The 14,353-nt window shown below is 49.1% G+C and overlaps 1 protein-coding gene across 22 annotated transcripts in view; it reads right to left on the minus strand.

The window, feature by feature from the left end:
• phldb1b (pleckstrin homology-like domain, family B, member 1b) overlaps nt 1-14,353 on the minus strand; it is a 375,430-nt gene that overhangs the window by 104,797 nt on the left and 256,280 nt on the right. For all 22 annotated transcript variants that reach the window (XM_072593429.1, XM_072593428.1, XM_072593422.1 and 19 more), the window contains 2 exons: nt 5,180-5,512; nt 1,627-1,767 (listed from right to left, as the gene is read on the minus strand). In XM_072593429.1, the coding sequence (XP_072449530.1) occupies nt 1,627-1,767; nt 5,180-5,512 (474 nt within the window). The remainder of the gene's footprint in view (nt 1-1,626; nt 1,768-5,179; nt 5,513-14,353) is intronic.

Genomic DNA, 14,353 nt, shown 5'->3' on the forward strand with positions numbered 1-14,353 from the left:
AGATGCACAAACGAGATCTGAGCAGAGGCTGGTGTCACCTGAAGATGTCTGTTATTACGGTGGGTTGGTCAGGTGGGCACCACAGCACCATGCCATCTCTGATCCATGGGTGACACCCTGGCCCAGACACCATTTGAGATCCTTCAGTGGCAAGTTAATGCTCAGCGAAGACCCTCATCCTGTCACCGTGAATATTAAGTGAGACAGGTGTCGGCATCATGGTTTTGTCACTGGGCAAGGAACCCTGAGACCCAGGTTAATGGTCTGGGCACATGGGTCTGAATCCCAACACAGCAGATGGTGAAAGTTGAATGAATGAAAATCCAGCATTAAACAGCCAACCCCATGGTAATCATTGCTGTTCAGAAACCCATCCAGTTCACTAATGGCTTCTTTTGGGAAGGGAATCTGTGCCATTCTAACCTACAGTGACCCACAGCAATGTGGTTGACTCTTAACTGCCCTCTGAAGTGGCCCTAGATAGACACTCTGTTCAAGGGGTAATTAGGGATAGGCTATAAATGTTGGCCTTGTCAATGGAGCCCATGTGCGCCAGATGAACAAAAAGTAATTAACCCAGGGATTGGCATTCTGGGACGGAAACCAATTGGAGATAGATTGTGGTGAGAGCTCCATGGTGTGGTTGGAAGAGGCGAGTCACTTGTTCAAAGGCAGTGCCCAACTGAGAAGTATGGCGCTGGGAGGTGAACCATCCCCACTCCTGCCCTTATGAGGTGGCACGGAGTGGTTAGCACTGCTGCCTCACAGTTCCAGGGATCCGGGTTCAATTCCATCGTCGGGTAACTGTCTGTGTGGTGTTTGCACATTCTCCCCGTGACTGCACGGGTTCCCATCGGGTGCTCCGGTTTCCTCCCACAGTCCAAAGATGTGCAGGTCATGATGGACTGGCCGTGGGGAATTGTCCCATAGTGTTCAAGGGTGTGCAGGCTAGGTGGGATTAGCCATGGGAAACACAGGGATTACAGGGATAGGGTAGAGGGATGGATCTAGAGGGGACGCTCTTTGGAGGATTGATCAATGGGCCGAATGGCCTGTTTCCACACTGTAGGGATTCTATGATTCTTACTGTCAACTTGCCCAACCCAGGCCCCTCCAGCCTGCAATTCCCCAGCTGTAGCGGTGGGTCGCTCAACAATCCTGAGCCCCTCCGTGAGGGGCAGTGCCATCAGTTGACACAGCCCCCAGTGCCAGCTCTGGGGGGTTTCACTCCTGCCAAAATGGCCCTCAATCAGCTAGTGACTGACGTAGCTTCTCCAGAAAGCACAACGTGAGACACCTGTCAACTCTCCCAGCCACCACTCCACCCCCATGCCCCTCGATCAATGATCACCCAAGGATTCTGTTTGTTCTACAATTGGCCGCAGGGAGGCAGTGTCGCTGGAGGATGGACCAATGACTGGGGGAGGGGGAAGAGATGTCTTAAGATGGGATGTCATGTGATGGAGCCTCCAGGAACCTTGACAGAGGTGGAACCCCTAAAAATTAAATATTTAAAAAAAATCACAGAGACCTGGGTCAGGGGGAAATTTTACCGTCTGCCTGAAGGTGAACTGCAAAATACAATGGAAGACACAGAGCTGAGTAAAATGGGACTAATCCCCGCACCTCGTGATTGGATTCCTCAAGTTGTTGATCAAGTTCTTTAATCCTCTGCTTGAGTTCGTCCACAGACGCGAGGATTCGGAGTCTCTGCTCCTCCAGGTAGACAGCCTGTTGGACTGAGTGACTGCCCGCAGAATCTTCATGCTGTTTACATTGAGACATAACCAAGACTGAGAGGACGGAAAGGAAAACAAAACCAAGACAGCAGCTCGGATAGATTCTCACAGCACGGAACAGGGGCCCTTCAACCCATCACAGCTGTTCTAGCTCACGGGAATATTCTATCAGGTTAAAGCCACTCACCTGCTCACTCCTCATAACCCTGAAAACAATTCCTTCAACATCTATTTTGTAATTCCCTCCTTAACAATCCTGTTGAATCTACCCCCTTTCAAGTAGTGCATTACAGATCAAAGTGACTCCTGGTGTAAGAAAAGGCTTTCCTCTGTCATTTATCTTAAATTTGAGCCCTTCGATTAGCACTGCTGCATTTTCAGCTCTTTTAACTCTCCAGCACAATCTCCCTCTGGCCATTTTATTTTATTATTCACTGACAGTACCTGGGCTCTGCTGGATGATAGCATTTACTGGCAGTCCTGATTGCACTGTCTCCTACAACACCGCATCGAAGGTTAATGAAAGCCTGGTGCTCTGGGCCTCTCACTATGGACAGTGACTGTTACCTAAGATTATAAAGAGGTCTTGATTGATTGGGTCAACGGGTTGAGGACTGGCAGATGGAGTTTAATTTGGATAAATGGTGGCTCAGTGGTTAGTACTTCCGCCTCACAGCACCAGGAACCTGGGTTCGATTCCATCCTCGGGCGACTGTCTGTGTGGAGTTTGCACATTCTCCCCATGTCTTTCCGCCCACAAACCTGAGATGTGCGGGTCAGGTGAATTGGCCGTGCTAAATTGCCCGTGGTGTTCTGGGATGTGTAGGTGAGATGTGTTAGTCAGGGGTAAATGTAGAGGAATGGGTCTGGGTGGGTTACTCTTCGAAGGGCCGATATGGACTTGTTGGGCCAAAGGGCCTGTTTCCATGCTGTAGGAATTGTCATTCAAATGCAAGGTATTGTATTTTGGTAAAACAAACAACAGCGTAGGTTAGGCACATTAGTCAGGGGTAAATGGAGGATAATAGGGGAGGGGAATGGGTGTGGGTGGGGATATTCTTCGGAGGGTCAGCGTGGACTTGTTGGGCCGAGGGGCCTGTTTCCACACTGTAGGGATTCTATGATACATGAATAGGAAAGATTTGGCGGGATATGGGCCAGGAACAGGCCGATGGGACTAGTTTACTTTGCGATTATGGTTGGCGTGGACTAGTTGGACAACAGCAGGACTTATACAATTAAAAGTAGGGCCTTGGGATCTCCAGCCTCTGCAGTCCTGACTCTCTCCTTGGGTAGTGTTGGAGAACAGAAAGGCCTTGGGGCTCAGGTACATAATTCTTTGAAATTTGCATTACAGGTAGACAGAGTGGGTAAGAAGGTGTTTAGCACGCTTGCGTTCATTGCTCAGCCCTTTGAGTATAGGAGTTGGGGTGTCATGTTGAGGTTGTACAGGATATCGGTGGGGCCTCTCCAGGAGTACCGTGTGCAGTTCTGGCCACTCAGTTATGGGAAGGATATTATTAAGCTGGAGAAGGTTCTGAACAGATTTACCAGGATGTTGCCAGGAATGGAAGTTTTGAGTTATTGGGAGAGGCTGGATAGGTTAGAGCTCTTTCACTGGAGCACAGGAGGTTGAGGTTTTTAAAGAGGTTTTTAAAATCATGAGGGGTATAGATAAGGTGAATGGCAGGTGTCTTTTTCCGAGAGTTGGGGGGTTTTCAAGACCGGGGGTATATTTTTAAGGGAAGGGGAGAAAGATTTTAAAAAGACATGAGAGGCAAAGTTTTCACACACAGAGTGGTCTGTGTGTGGAATGAACTTCCAGAGGAACTGGTGGATGCAGGTACAGTCACAACATTGAAATAGACATTTGGATAAGCACAGTGGCTCAGTGGTTAGCACTGCTGCCTCACAGTGCCAGGGACCTGGGTTCAATTCCACCCTCGGGCAACTGTCTGTGTGGAGTTTGCACATTCTCCCCGTGTCTGTGTAGGTTTCCTCCGGGTGCTCTGGTTTCCTCCCAGAGACGTGTAGGTCAGGTGGATTGGCCATGGTAAGTTGCCCAGAGTGTTCAGGGTTGCGTAGGTTAGGCGCATTAGTCAGGGGTAAATGAAGGATAATAGGGTAGGGGAATGGGTGTGGGTGGGATATTCTTCGGAGGGTCAGCATGGACTTGTTGGGCCAAGGGGCCTGTTTCCACACTGTAGGGATTCTATGATACATGAATAGGAAAAGTTTGGCGGGATATGGGCCAGGAACAGGCCGGTGGGACTAGTTTACTTTGCCATTATGGTTGGCGTGGACTAATTGGACTGTAGGCAAAAGTGAGGACTGCTGATACTGGAGATCAGAGTCTAGATTAGAGTGGTGCTGGAAAAGCACAGCAGGTCAGGCAGCATCCGAGGAGCAGGGAAATCAATGTTTCAGGCAAAAGCCTTTCATCCAGCTTCAGTTCTGATGAAGGGCTTTTGCCCGAAACGTCGATTTTCCTCCTCCCCGGATGCTGCCTTACTTGCTGTGCTTTTCCAGCACCACTCTAATTGGACTGTAGGGTTTGTTTCCGTGCTGTATGACTCTATGACTTTTTATAATCTTCCTAACTCGTACAATTTCTGCTCCCATTGTTTTTAAGAAGAGCAGCCAATGCTGATGTTTCCTATTTTGTTCTGTTCAGTTCTCCTTGGCACTGCTTTGATTTCTTGTCTTGTGCTCATTGGTCTGTCAGCATTGTCACTTCATTTAACCTGCCATCCTCACGTCTACTTGCCCCTCCCTTCCCCCTTCACCTGGAAACCTCCCTCGGTGCCTTTTGCACTGCTCAGGCGAACACTTTAACCAATGTGGCAAGTGCTGGAGAAACTCAGCAGGTCTGGCAGTGTTTGTGGAGAGAAACAGAGATAATGTCAGAACTGAGGAAGTGTGTTAAAGGTCTTGAAGCATGATCTCTGTTTTTCTCTCTCTCCACAGGGGCTGCTAAACCTGCTGAGTTTCTCCAGGACAGTCAGTGTTTGTTTCAGATTACCAGCATCTGTAGTGTTTTTGCTTTAATCTATCTGGTGGAAGGTTATTGATCTGACACATTGACTCTGTTTGTCTCTCTCTCTCTTTCCACAGGGGTTGCCTGATCCACCCAGTATTTCTAACAATGTCTGATTTTACCCCAGTAAAAACTAAAAGAACTGCAGATGCTGGAAATCAGAAACAAAACCAGAGTTCTGAGCAAGGGTTACCGGACCTGAAACGTTAATGCTGGCTTTTCTCCACAGATGCAGCCAGACCTGCTGACCTTTTCCAGCAATTTCTGTTTTAACCCGGTGTGGTAGGGCACCTCACTGATTTGTTCCCGTGCACTTCATAAAGCAATAGCTGCCCTCACTCTCCCTTGGGAAAGCTGGAAGTGTTTTGCAGAAAGAGGTTTGGTTTTTCTGTCTCCTTCCTACCTCATGGTGCGTGCTCTCGGTGCTGCTGCACTCCTCCTTCAGGTTCTCCTCCTCCGACCTCTCCAGAGCCTCTCGTGGTTTCTGAGGGTGGGGTTCGGCCACCTGCTCCCTGAACCCTTTGCCCGTCCCACTGCGCTCCATCGAGGTGCCCCTGCTGCTAACGTTGGTGGTGCTGGTGGGAGCAGAGTCCGCCACTCTGGGGTAGAATCCCTGCTCGTCGATGTGGAGCTGCTCACTGTGCGGGGTCACCCTGCCCATGTCGGGGCCACTGGACACGTCAGTCTTGGTGTACTCCGCACACAGGTTCAGGATGGTTTCAAGACGCTGTCGCTCCTGCAGGATAAGAGATAAAGAGATAAAGAGCTGAGACCTGGGATATGTAGCCACCACCTCCCCACCCCCCCACCCCCTCACACACACACACAAAATAGAATCTCTGCAGTGCAGAAAGAGGCCATTTGGCCCATCCAGTCTGCACCGACCCTCCAAAGAGCATCATGCCCGACCCAGATGCCTACCCTATCCCTGCATTTCCCATGGCCAACCCACCTAGCCTGTGCATTCCTGAACACTATGGGTAATTTCCCTTGGCCAATTCACCCAACCTACACATCTTTGGACTATGGGAGGAAACCGGAGCACCCGGAGGAAACCCATACAGACAAGGGGAGAATGCGCAAACTCCACACAGACAGTCACCCGAGGCTGGAATCGAACCTGGGACCCTGGTGCTATGAGGCAGCAGAGCTAACCACTGAGCCACCCCTTAAGAACAAACTAAATGAAAAAATTGACAATACAAGCATGCAGCTCTCTGGAGTGGCAGAGACGTGACTTGGAGGCTTTAAATACCATGGACAGAGGGTGCATAAAGGGTTAAATAAGATCATACAAGCAGGGAGAGGCCATTTGGTCCATTGTACCTGCTCTACTATTCAGTGACCTCACACAGGACTGAACTGATTGGGGCTGATTTCAATTTTCCCACCTGTCCCTCAAAATCCACAACTCCCTTTGGTGATCAAAAATCTAACTCAGTGTTGAATATATTCTCAATCTCCCCTGCTGTCTGGGAAAAGGAATTCCAAACACCAGAAACCTTTGGAAAGGAAATTCCCCCTTTATCACCACCGTAAGTGATGTCCTGGTCAACATCCCACCCTCAGTTAAAGCCAGTAACAGGAAAACGGAATTGCTGCAGTTTGTGAGACCATTTGATCCCTCCTCCCTGTGCTGGCCCTTTGAAGGAGCAATCTAATTAGTCCCACTTCTTCTTTCCTGAGAGACCTGACACTCTTTTCTTCCATATATTTACCCAATTCCCTTTTGAATATTACATCAAAATCTCCTTCACTGCCTTCCAGCCGGAACTTGCCGGAACCCGTTGTGTGAACACAAGTCCCTCTGTTTTGACAGCACCTCCTCCAGATTATGAGGCCTGTACTCAGCACACAGCCTGCACTGTTAGACCTGCACACAACTCGATGTTTTTGTGAACAAACTGTGTCCAAAGAAAATCTTTCATCAGGCGATCAGCCTTGATTACGTCCATTTCACACTTTCTGGGTCACAAGTGTTTACTGATCAGTCTGTACGGAACTCTATCTGCACTGAACAAACAGAGATACATACGTAGTATTGATTTATTTCTGAACTCCTCATTCTCCTTCCCCTGTTTTGTTCATTGGCAGCTGTTTTCGGAATCAACCAGCCACTGAACAACAACAATAATTTGCATTTAAATGGAGCCTTCACTAAGGTATTTCACAAGAGCTGTCTCAAATGAAACTTTACATCAAGTCTCATAAAGAACAATGACGGCAGGTTCAGGTGGTCGGTTTCATGGAGGGTTTTAGAGAAGAGGAGAGTGGTGGGTGGGTTGAGTGAGGTTATGGGTCATGGTCACTGAACGTAACGTGTAGCAAAGAAAATACAGAAATTGTCCTGCATTAGAGAAGCGCCAAAAGTCTGGGATGGGGTCTGGAGCAAACAGGGTCATGGAGGGATCTGAACACAAGGATGAGAATAGACATGGGGCAGAGGTATGATGGGTTTTGGTGGAGCTCCTGTTTATAGACAGTGGGAAATGGACACCAGTCTAGAGGCAGTCGGAGTTACATTGTTATTAGTCGCTAAGGTGAATGGTAGAGATACATTGAAGGAGAAGTATGATACACACACACAACGGAGAAACAAAGCAAAGGGCATGTGGGATGAGGCTGCACTGTAATCTCAATGTAGCAAACACCAGCTGGGCCGAATGGCCTGTTTTTGTGCCTTACACTGAAAGCAACTTGATCATTCACAGCAGGACAAGCAACGGCAGATCTCTACGCGTGAATGTTTAAACAAACTCTTTCCCCGCCAGGGCAGCATTTACTGTTCATCCCTCAATGCCCTGAAGCAAGGGATGGTGCGCTCTCTTCCTGATTGGCTACACTCACTAGTTTCAAAAATCACTACTTTCACACAATTCAAGCGTTCATCAGCAAATCCCAGCATATTCCTCGACATTCCCTCAATATGGAGAATGGAGTGTACATCTCTGAGCAATGAGAGCTGAGCAGTGAATTAGAGATAATGTGAAGAACATAGAGATTGGGCAATGGCTTCCCTGTTCACTGAAACAAGCCTCATCCAGAGACACTGTCAGTCCCTTACCCTTTGTCCCCAGTTCCAGGGCTAAATATGTGGAGAAAGCCAACCTTGACTTGGTCCTTCATTCTCTCACTTTTCCCTCTGACACACACATTCACACACACTTATCCATGCACACTCACTGTTTTCAAAGTCAAACCTCAAAGCGCCACCCCCTTCTCTCTAACTTATTAATGTCCATGACTTTTAAACTGCGGAATTCCTTATCTCCCTCATTCCTCCCTTATCCTTAAAAGTTGCCAGCTTTAATAACCCGAGACCGTCTTCAGAAAGCCTGATGTTACTCATATTTTCCTCCCTACTCCCAGCTCTCTCTTCCTGCTCTTGCTGATGTTCTGAGCAACAGGGCTCCGGCCTACACCTGGATTTAGCAACCTCCTGTCATGACACTCCACTACAGGGTAACTGCTGACTGAACCCAGACACAGCCTATTAATCAATAACCTTCATGTGAGAAGTAATTAGCCTGAATGCAAGCTCAGGCCGTTAGTACTCAGCAATGCAAAGGTTAACTGACAAAACACTGCTGTAGCTTTGAGAGCTAACAGTGTACAGGAGGGACTTACAAACTGATCCATCGGCTGCGCCAGTTTCAGGTGCTTTCTGAGTTTGCACGGCCATTTGAGACGTTGATTTGAAAATCTGGAACGGAGTGGCTCACACGTACCTGCCTGTGGAACCCTGCCTTCATCCTTCCCACTCAGCTCCTGTCAAAACACACCAGCTGCTTCCCAGGGACTGCCTCTACTCTCTAAGGTCATGAAACACACACCAATCAGAACAGAACCTATCAGACAGGTACCTCCCCTGACAACTTACCACTTTCAAACGCAGGGCTCTCCTGCACAGTGGCAGTGTCCTCACCTGTAAACCAGGAGACTCAGGTCCCACCTACTTTAAAGGTGCGTAATAACATTTTTGACTGTAAAGTATCCTGAAGCCAGTTTTAATGTTCCTCTTTAATCACTTTTGGTCTGGACCATTGTAGCCAGGTGACTTGGAAGAAGTTTCGAATGGCGTCATGGTCAGCACAGATGTGGTGGGCCGAAGGGCCTGTTCCTGCGCTTCCAGGATCTATGTTCTCTGTCATGGCCCATGGTTCCCCACTCTCAACTCTGACCCAGGTGCCTGTAGAGTGAAGTCCCACTTGAGCTCTCAGATCCACACTGGGTCTGTTCCTGATCCACACTGGGTCTGTTCCCGATCCACACTGGGTCTGTTCCTGATCCACACTGGGTCTGTTCCCGATCCACACTGGGTCTGTTTCTGATCCATACTAGGTCTGTTCCTGATCCACACTGGGTCTGTTCCTGATCCACACTGGGTCTGTTTCTGATCCACACTGGGTCTGTTCCTGATCCACACTGGGTCTGTTCCTGATCCACACTGGGTCTGTTCCTGATCCACACTGGGTCTGTTCCTGATCCACACTGGGTCTGTTCCTGATCCACACTGGGTCTGTTTCTGATCCACACTGGGTCTGTTCCTGATCCACACTGGGTCTGTTTCTGATCCACACTGGGTCTGTTCCCGATCCACATTAGATCTGTTCCTGATCCACATTAGATCTGTTCCTGATCCACACTGGGTCTGTTCCCGATCCACACTGGGTCTGTTCCCGATCCACACTGGGTCTGTTCCCGATCCACATTAGATCTGTTCCTGATCCACATTAGATCTGTTCCTGATCCACACTGGGTCTGTTCCCGATCCACACTGGGTCTGTTCCCGATCCACACTGGGTCTGTTCCCGATCCACATTAGATCTGTTCCTGATCCACATTAGATCTGTTCCTGATCCACACTGGGTCTGTTCCTGATCCACACTGGGTCTGTTCCTGATCCACACTGGGTCTGTTCCCGATCCACATTAGATCTGTTCCCGATCCACACTGGGTCTGTTCCCGATCCACACTGGGTCTGTTCCTGATCCACACTGGGTCTGTTCCTGATCCACACTGGGTCTGTTCCCGATCCACATTAGATCTGTTCCTGATCCACACTGGGTCTGTTCCCGATCCACACTGGGTCTGTTCCTGATCCACACTGGGTCTGTTCCTGATCCACACTGGGTCTGTTCCTGATCCACACTGGGTCTGTTCCCGATCCACATTAGATCTGTTTCTGATCCACACTGGGTCTGTTCCTGATCCACACTGGGTCTGTTCCCGATCCACACTGGGTCTGTTCCCGATCCACACTGGGTCTGTTCCTGATCCACACTGGGTCTGTTCCCGATCCACATTAGATCTGTTTCTGATCCACACTGGGTCTGTTCCTGATCCACACTGGGTCTGTTCCCGATCCACACTGGGTCTGTTCCCGATCCACACTGGGTCTGTTTCTGATCCATACTAGGTCTGTTCCTGATCCACACTGGGTCTGTTCCTGATCCACACTGGGTCTGTTTCTGATCCACACTGGGTCTGTTCCTGATCCACACTGGGTCTGTTCCTGATCCACACTGGGTCTGTTCCTGATCCACACTGGGTCTGTTTCTGATCCACACTGGGTCTGTTCCTGATCCACACTGGGTCTGTTCCTGATCCACACTGGGTCTGTTCCTGATCCACACTGGGTCTGTTCCTGATCCACACTGGGTCTGTTTCTGATCCATACTAGGTCTGTTCCTGATCCACACTGGGTCTGTTCCTGATCCACACTGGGTCTGTTTCTGATCCATACTAGGTCTGTTCCTGATCCACACTGGGTCTGTTCCTGATCCACACTGGGTCTGTTTCTGATCCACACTGGGTCTGTTCCTGATCCACACTGGGTCTGTTCCCGATCCACATTAGATCTGTTTCTGATCCACACTGGTTCTGCTCTCGATCCACACTGGGTCTGTTCCTGATCCACACTGGGTCTGTTCCCGATCCACACTGGGTCTGTTCCCGATCCACACTGGCTCTGTTCCTGATCCACACTGGGTCTGTTCCTGATCCACACTGGGTCTGTTCCTGATCCACATTAGATCTGTTTCTGATGGTACAATTCCCAAAACGAAAGCAGGGGAGATCTCCCTGAAGATTCTGCAGCCAGTAACGGACAGAATGTGGGGCCAAATGTGTGTGTGCAGTGAGCTCTAACTGAAGACACTAAACAATCACTTGTTGATATGGAGCAGCTTGGGGGCTAAACCGGGAAGGTAAGGCTGCGGGTCTGAATCCTGACTGAGGTGTACAACGTTATGAGGGGCTATAGACAGAGAGAAACAATCTCCTGCATAGGGGGGAGTCAATCGCAAGGGCCACAATTAAGGTAACGATGTTTGAAGGAGATTTGAGGAAAATCTCAGAGGGGGAATGGGATGCCAATTTAAGACTGAAATGGGGTGAAATTTCTTCTCTCAGAGAGTTTAGAATCTCACAGCGCCAGGGACCCGGGTTCAATTCCTGCCTCAGGCAACTGTCTGTGTGGAGTTTGCACATTCTCCCAGTGTCTACGTGGGTTTCCTCCGGGTGCTCCGGTTTCCTCCCACAATCCAAAAAATTGTGCAGATCAGGTGAATTGGCCATCGTAGTGTTTGGTGAAGGGGTAAATGTAGGGGAATGGGTCTGGGTGAGTTGCTCTTCGGAGGGTCGGTGTGGACTTGTTGGGCCGAAGGGCCTGTTTCCACAATGTAAGTAATCAAAAAGAATCCCTTACGACAGACAGTGGTGGTGGTGGGGGTGGGGGTTCAGTCCTGTTGTATATCTCAGGCTGAGATCAATAGATTCTTGATCAATTAGGGAATCAAGGGTTACGGGGAAAGGGTAGGAAAGTGAATGTAGGAATGTCGGATCAGCTATGATCCTATTGAATGGCAGAGATACTCGAGAGGCCGAATGGCCTACTCCTGTTCCTATTTCTATGGCCTTGTAGGGTGGCGAGGAACCGGAACATACTCCCTAAAAGGGTTGTGGAAGCAGGAGCCCTCAAGAACTATTTCAATGAGCACTTGAAACATGGTAGGGCACAAGGCTATGGGTCAGGGGCTGGAAAATGGCATTGCAGTAGGTAGATGGGCCAAAGGGCCTTTCAGTGAGCCATATAAACTCTTACGAGACCAACATTATCCAGGACTCGGGGTGTAATTCTACAAATACATATTCTCCACCTGGAAGGAGAAAGTGAGGACTGCAGATGCTGGCGATCAGAATCGATAAGTGGGGTGCTGGAAAAGCACAGCTGGTCGGGCAGCATCCGAAGAGCAGGAGCATCCATATTTTGAGCATAAACCCATTCCTGATGAAAGTCTTATGTCCGAAACCTCGACTCTCCTGGCCCTTGGATGCTGCCTGACCGTCTGTGCTTTTCCAGCGCCGCACTTATCGACTCTCCACCCAGGAGGGCAGGCTGCGTTTAAATGCAAGTCTCCTTCTCCATTGTTCTGAGGAAGGATCACTGGACCCGTTATGTACACTCTTGTTTTTCTCTCTCCAGAGACGCTGCCAGACCTGCTGAGATTTTCCAACAATTTCTGATTGTGTTTCTCCACTGCACAGGCTGCCTTCTTGACAGCACTCGGGGTTGTCCATACTATCCTCCACTGTCAGACACTGAGTCTGAGAATCCCCTCAGTGCAGGGGCTGCCTGCTAGACCAGCTGCCCTCAGCAATGGGTTAGCACTGTCTGTGCTCAGTGCCGTTAGCACTGGTCTCTGGCACAGGAAATTCAAAAGCCAGACTTTCTGTACACACCCTCTGCTGTTGCCTATCTCACTTAGATCTGCATTTTTGAACAAACGCGAGTTTGCCTTCTATGTTTGTTGTTCCAAACTGATTCATCGCGTCTGTTGAGACAGCTCCTTTATGTCTTGCTTTGCGGTCGCTGAGTCATTCAACCCGTCTATTCAGGTCAGTGTAACCACAGCAGGGGTATGTGCTGCTCTGAGGGTTACACTTTGAGCTGGGATAGCTCAGGCACATTCCACACATTCTGCAGGTTAGCTATTCATGAGCAGAAGGACTTGCCTTCAGACAGCAGCCTCAGGCTGCAAACATCCACCTCTCAGCCCCAGATTCTCCCACCCAGCGCCTTAAGGTCGGGGGTAACCAACATCCTGGTCAACATCAGCTGGGATAACAGGCAGGAAGGAGATAAGAGGCCAAGTTGCATTTACATAGCACCTTTCACACCTTCAGTGTGTTCCCAAAGCATTCCACAGCCAAAAAGGTACTTTTGTGATGTACTCACGGAAATAAGACAGGAGTGCACAGCCTGATCCCACAGACAGTACTGCAGTCACCCCCGAGGGAGTGGGACTGGCTGATTCACCTGTCCCATAATCTCGATCAGGTCTTACACTGCAGGAGGGTTAAAATGCCTCACATTGTGACAAAAGCTCGATAAAAGAATCGGTTTTCCTTTTTATTGCCTGAGCGGAGAGAGAATCAACAAATAGGATTTGTAAGTGACTCCTGCCGGTGAAGGTGGGTAAAAAGACATTGGGTGGAGGTGGGTAACCCCATCCCCTCCAACCGGCAGGAGGTGTAGAATACATAACCCCAGTGCTCCGGCCCAGTGAGAGAGTGAGAGAGAATCCCTTTAGGAGGTAGAAGGCAATCAGAGACAGCTGGACAAAATAGGGGTCCTAATTATGAATGAATTTGATGGAACAGAAGAAGCTACCATTGGTGGCAAAGAGCTGGTAACCAGCGGAGACAGACTGAACGTGACAGAGACAGAGACAAGAGAAGGAGAATGCTTTATAACAACGAGGTATTAGGCTGGCATTCCCTAAAGGATAGCAAAAATAGATTCAACTCTAACCTTGGTTTTTCTCTCTCACAGATTCTCCCAGACCTGCTGAGTTTCTCTGGCAATTACTGTTTTTGTTTCAGATCTTCAGCATCTGCAAACCTTTGTTTTATTCAAGAGTAACCTATCCAAGGTGATTGGATAAATGCTGTGGCAGGGCTGGGGGGCATCAGTGAGATGAAATCTGCAGGGTGAGGGGGAGAAAGCAGGAGGGTGTGTCAGACTGATGGGGTAACCCCTGGCACAATGGGGCTGAATGGCCTCAGATGGAGATCCTTCCAAACACATGCCTGTAAGCACCCAGTGCTGGTGAAGGAAGGCAATGGAGAATGACATTGCGTGCTGTAACCTGGAGACCAAGAACAATTACTGAAGCATTTGAAACTTCAGAGTGACCTGCACACACTTCATTAAAGAGTTGACTAAATTATGGCCAAAAAAAAAGCTAAGAGGTTTAATTCTCGGCTGACTGTTAGGCTTCCCAGTGTGAACGCAGACTGGAACAGCTACAGAGCCTAATTCAACAGGAACTGTCTTTGACTGAGGAGCCAGTTCCCTGGGTAGCAGCCACAACTGTATGAAGTACTCATGGAATGCAGCAGATCCAGAGACCCGGGGCTAAAAGTTGCTGAAAACACAGGGTGAAGGAAAGGGCAATGCTGCATGGACGAGCAGTCATATTTTTTCCCATCGCATTTCACTCCTGGTCGTGCTAAACTCCAGCTGTTTACAGAAAAACCTCCTCCCATTCTCTGCCCACGTCTCTCGATGTCA

Source organism: Chiloscyllium punctatum, chromosome 23, assembly GCF_047496795.1.
Source record: "Chiloscyllium punctatum isolate Juve2018m chromosome 23, sChiPun1.3, whole genome shotgun sequence".
Classification (NCBI taxonomy): domain Eukaryota; kingdom Metazoa; phylum Chordata; class Chondrichthyes; order Orectolobiformes; family Hemiscylliidae; genus Chiloscyllium; species Chiloscyllium punctatum.